This window comes from Nicotiana sylvestris, chromosome 10 (genome assembly GCF_000393655.2).
Source record: "Nicotiana sylvestris chromosome 10, ASM39365v2, whole genome shotgun sequence".
Taxonomy (NCBI): Eukaryota; Viridiplantae; Streptophyta; class Magnoliopsida; order Solanales; family Solanaceae; genus Nicotiana; species Nicotiana sylvestris.
Window position 1 is genome coordinate 83,868,386 of NC_091066.1, and position 5,310 is coordinate 83,873,695.

Here is a 5,310-nt window from a genome sequence, read left to right on the forward strand (position 1 = left end):
CTCACTGGAAACAATAACCTATTCAATAAAAGAAAGGATGTGGTAAATTTAAAAGCTGCCATAACTAAAGCAATTGTGTATATTACCATTTCTGTAAATAGTGCACCAACAAAAAAAAGAATTATTTGGGTCAAATGGACACTATCACCCACCAACTGGTACAAGCTCAATAATGATAGAGCTGCACTAGGGAACCCCAGCAAGGGAGGAGTGGGAGGTGTCTTCAGAAATGCAAGTGGGAACTGGATTCTGGGCTACATGGGAAGTATTTAGCATACTACAAATACAGGCATAATTGCTTGCTATTCTAAGGGGTCTGCAGCTAGCGGAAGAAAGGCACCTTTTACCCTTGGAAATCAACATAGACTCCACAGAGATAATTAGAATGCTTACCAATGGTAACCTTATTTTTGATTCTATCATCTTTGAATGCAGATCAATCTTCCAAAGGCTAGGAGACGTGGTGGTGAAACACAACTACAGGGACACGAACAGAGTAGCTGATCTACTAGCCAAGGAGGGAGCCAAGAAGACTCTTTTTGAAAATATTTTTATAACAACAGTTCCTCCGGTGTTTGCTACACATGCTTTTTGGGCAGACATCACAGGAACTGTTTCATCAAGGCAAATTGTTGATTGTAATACTGACAACTTTAGTCACAATGAGGGTGAACTGATATACCCCCTCGAAACAGTGCTACTGACAATTGGCACCCTAACGGGTAGTTTCTTTTTATAATGAAATGCTCTTTTTTAACCAAAAAAAAAACCTCACGAAGAGGCAAACACAAGTGACACACTATCACTTGTCCGGTAAAATTCTCCTCCTAAACACGACTCTTAATCCTCATATGGCTACATTGTGAATGCTACTGAATGAGAAGGAAGGATCCTCAATTTATAGAAGTTCAAACATTTTCCTACAAGAAAAAGAACTAACCAAATATGAGAGATTTATAATTTTCTTCCGCGAGAAGAAAAATTCAATTATGGTAAATATGTTTTCCTTTACTTTAAAAGATCGGAAAACCAAATATAGTAAGAAAATCAGGACTTGTCCTAACAAGATTAACAAAACGCTTTACAAAATATTGATAAATGACTAGGTGTTAAAAGAGTAAAGAAAATTAAATAATTCTATCCTTCTTTCCACTTCAATTAATTATAGTTACGTAGTATATATTTTTACTTTAATTTTAACCGTTCAATTTAAATTATTTAATTTGAAGTAAACACGAATGAATCATTTACTTGCCAGCAAACTCTTTTGTTTTTCACTCTTCAATTCTTACTCTAGAATTGGTCCCCAATTAATTACTTGTGGGCATTTTCTAAAACTACCAACTAGTAGTAGTATTAGTGTTTCTTAGCAGCTGCTATAAGCAGATCCGAGAAAGAGTTTTGCAGAAATGGCACTATCCCTCCCAAGTCTGTTTGCAAAAGGTCATTATTTTAATTTGGTCATTTCTACTTGATTTTAATGGCATTTTAGATTGTCTCTTTATTAAACTGCTGTTGAATTTCTTTTAGCTACTCTGTTCTTTCTGTGTTGGGTATCTCTTAAATCCCTTGTGAGAAATGATTGTTGTTATTCATTTAGCTAATCCTATTTCTTCTTCTTATAGATTTAAGTTATATGCACTTTTATTTCTTACACGGTCTGTGTTTGTAGCAGGTTACTTATCATTTATTCTAGGTTATCTGCAATTACCTTTTGCATGACTTGACTGTGTTAATATTTTTTACATCAGCTTGAACTCTTTTTCTATGGTGGTTTGAGTAGTTATTTTTTCAAATGGGAAAGAGATTTGAATCAGTTGGATTAGTTCCGATGAAGCCAAAGAATTTTATTCATTGCAAACAGGCCGTAAGATTCATGAATCAGCAGCTATTTACTTGTGAAAACCCAGTTCTTGACATATGAAGTTGTTCAGTTCTGGGATCTTATTGATGTAAAATACTCAGTCGGGTTTTAAATATTAGCCGTTCAATGAATTTGATGTGGTTGAAAAACATGAAGTGTTTAATTATTTTTTTCCCAAATCTACACTTACTGTTCCAACTAGTGTAATGTTAATTGAAGTGCTTAATGAGATATAAAAAGTAGTTGATACAAATACTTTAATGATTAAGATATTAAATGTTGTTCTTAAGGGGTGTTCAAAAACTCTTAAAAGACATAATATAGTACTACTATTTAGGTGCTTTTCTTCGGGGATGGGGGTGGGGGTGGGAGGAGAGGGAGTTGGTCCCTCACCGTAGGTTGGCTCTGCAGCTATGTTGCTCACACTCTCCAAAAATGTTGCCGCACCCGTGTCGGATCCATAAAAAATGCGCACCCAACGGCGTTTTTGAAAAGTGTGAGCAATGTAGCTGTGTGATCAAAATGGATTTGATAAAGAGGTATGTTGGATCAAAAAGTTCTATTAAATAATGTTACCTCACCTTGAAATGGCCTGAATACAAACATAGGAAATTGTTAAGAAGTGATTGTGAAATCTTTATCTCTCCAGTTTTAGTGTACTTCAGGTGGTCTTTATCTAATACTATCTTGCTTTCCAGGTGATGCTTATGGGATTAAGTATTTTGAGATTAAGACAAAGCCAAGTCAATTAAAGCTTTGCTTTAGCTGTAGAACAAGGGCAAAAGCAGCTCTTAGTACTCGTTCGATTTCCATTGAAGTTCCTCGTCAGTGGTACAATCTAGTCGCAGACCTTCCAATCAAACCTCCACCACCATTGCATCCCAAGACTTTTCAACCTATCAAGCCTGAGGATTTGTCTCCTCTTTTCTGCAATGAGTTGATTAAGCAGGAGGCAAGCATTGACCAATTTATTGATATACCAGAGGAAGTTTTAGATGTGTACAGCCTTTGGCGGCCGACCCCTCTGATTAGGTTTGTTTTCTGTTTCTTAAAAGTGGTCTTATTGGAATGTCAACTTCACTTACATCTTCAGTCAAAATATGTTAACTTACGGTAACATTTAGAGCAAAGAGGTGGGAGAAATTGCTTGATACACCTGCGCGAATATATTACAAGTATGAAGGTGGTAGCCCAGCAGGATCACATAAGCCCAACACTGCCGTTCCTCAAGCCTGGTACAATAAAATGGAAAATGTCAAAAATGTTGTAACGGAGACTGGGGCTGGGCAATGGGGGAGTGCAATATCATTTGCTTGCAGCTTATTTGGTCTCAACTGTGAGGTAAGATGTACCTAAAAGTTTTCCTTTTATTTTAGAGCACCTATATGTTAGAGAAATCATCAACCAGATTCAATTTCGATAGCATAGAATGGCAGGAAAAGGTATAAAATCAAAAATGATCTCCTTGACAATTTCATGTCTAATGGAAGCGATGTTTCTGGACAACTGTCTTAATTTGTTAAATTTTAATGCAGGTATGGCAAGTTCGAGCGTCTTTTGATCAGAAACCTTATCGTAAAATGATGATGCAAACTTGGGGTGCCAAGGTGCACCCTTCTCCTTCTGACCTTACTGAGGCTGGTCGGACTATTCTACGAATGGATCCTTCAAGTCCAGGTAGTTTAGGTATAGCTATTTCAGAAGCTGTGGAGATTGCAGCTACAAATGCTGACACTAAGTATTGCTTAGGAAGTGTTCTCAATCATGTTTTGTTACATCAGACTGTTATTGGTGAGGAGTGTATAAAACAGATGGATGATTTTGGAGAGACTCCAGATGTGATCATCGGTTGCACTGGGGGTGGATCCAATTTTGCTGGACTTGCTTTCCCATTTATCCGGGAGAAGCTTAAGGGAAAAATTAATCCTCTTATTAGAGCGGTTGAACCTGCAGCTTGCCCCTCCTTGACGAAGGGTGTATATGCTTATGACTATGGAGACACAGCAGGCATGACTCCGTTAATGAAAATGCATACGCTTGGTCATGACTTCATACCTGACCCCATTCATGCCGGTAGGTCTTTGTCGCTTCACAAAGGATATTATTGCCCTTTACTTTTTTCTTATTAAAACTTCATTTTCAGGGGGTCTCCGTTATCATGGCATGGCGCCGTTGATATCACACGTCTATGAATTGGGTTTCATGGAGGCAATATCAATTCCCCAGACTGAATGCTTTAAAGGTATTTTTACTTCCTTACTTTCCCCATTATCTGTTTAGAGTATGAATTATATATGCATTGATGTTGCAGAGTCGGGCATTCTTATATATTGTACAATTACCATTTCAGGCGCTTTACAGTTTGCTAGGTCTGAGGGGTTGATACCTGCACCAGAACCAACTCACGCAATAGCTGCCACAATCAGGGAAGCTCTACGATGTAAAGAGACAGGAGAATCGAAAGTTATACTCATGGCAATGTGTGGACATGGCCATTTTGATTTGTCATCTTATGATAAGTATTTGCAGGGTGGCCTGGTTGATTTGTCATTTTCAGAAGAGAAAATAAAAGCCTCACTGGCCAAAATACCGCAACCACTGTTCTAATTTGATCCAAATCGAGGAGACAATGAGAGTAAGAGTTAGGTATGTAGAGAGAAGCTTACAGAGGTCTGTCTCATTTTCCTTTGATCTGTGACCCGTCATGCTTCCTGTTTGGAAGGGCAATCTTTTCATTTTTGCATTTGCTGTTAAATGTTGAGGGTGATTTTTCTATTATGGCAAGACTAGTCGTCCACCTGCACTTCGCGCGGTTATGTATCTATATTGTAGTACTATATGTGTATAATACGTTGTGTAATAACAAAGCTGCTATTGCAAGAACAAGATCAGATCTTGGTTATGATTTCTTTCCGCAAAAATGTTTTCCCAGTTCTACCAAGTGCATTCATGAAATAACCTCACCCCCTTCCCTCTTGTTGCTCTAAATATTAAATTGGACTGGTAGTAGGTTAGTAGCTTTGTGAGCTGTTGTCTGACCTTCAATAGTTAAAGATGCATGTAATTAATCATCTCAGCAGGGGCGTATCTACGTTATTGGATGAGGGTTCACGTGAACCCATACTTCTCTTCCTAAACCATGTATAACAATGTTATATCTCTTTAAAATTATTTAAATATGTGCATGTGCACCCAAACTCAAAGACTCTCATGGTACAATAATTATTGGGTGAACCTTTACAAGTGAAATCGGCGGTTCAATTCCCACTCCGGACGGTCTTGTTTTCAACACTTGTGAAAATCACTAGAAGTTTAAAAAGAATATAATTTTGAATCTATATTTTCAAAACTGTTATGTGTTCATGGTAAGAGCCTAAAGATAAACCCGTCAAATATATATTCTAGATCCACCACTTTACAGTAGTGCATCCATCCTGGATCCGCCT

The 5,310-nt window shown here is 37.6% G+C and overlaps 1 protein-coding gene across 1 annotated transcript; it reads left to right on the forward strand.

The window, feature by feature from the left end:
- Positions 1-1,301: 1,301 nt before the first annotated feature.
- On the forward strand, positions 1,302-4,750 carry LOC104245062 (uncharacterized). The gene is made up of 6 exons (XM_009800617.2): positions 1,302-1,443; positions 2,563-2,896; positions 2,989-3,205; positions 3,400-3,937; positions 4,008-4,106; positions 4,215-4,750. The coding sequence occupies exons 1-6, from the start codon at positions 1,410-1,412 to the stop codon at positions 4,469-4,471; spliced, it is 1,479 nt and encodes a 492-aa protein (XP_009798919.1). The 5' UTR covers positions 1,302-1,409; the 3' UTR covers positions 4,472-4,750.
- The last annotated feature ends 560 nt before the right edge of the window (positions 4,751-5,310 follow it).

Excerpts from the sequence above, each read along its gene's own strand:
- LOC104245062 (XM_009800617.2), top strand. The coding sequence starts at position 1,410 with ATGGCACTATCCCTCCCAAGTCTGTTTGCAAAAG. Across the intron at positions 2,897-2,988 it reads CGGCCGACCCCTCTGATTAG|AGCAAAGAGGTGGGAGAAAT; the intron begins GTTTGTTTTCTG and ends GGTAACATTTAG. Across the intron at positions 4,107-4,214 it reads CCAGACTGAATGCTTTAAAG|GCGCTTTACAGTTTGCTAGG; the intron begins GTATTTTTACTT and ends TTACCATTTCAG.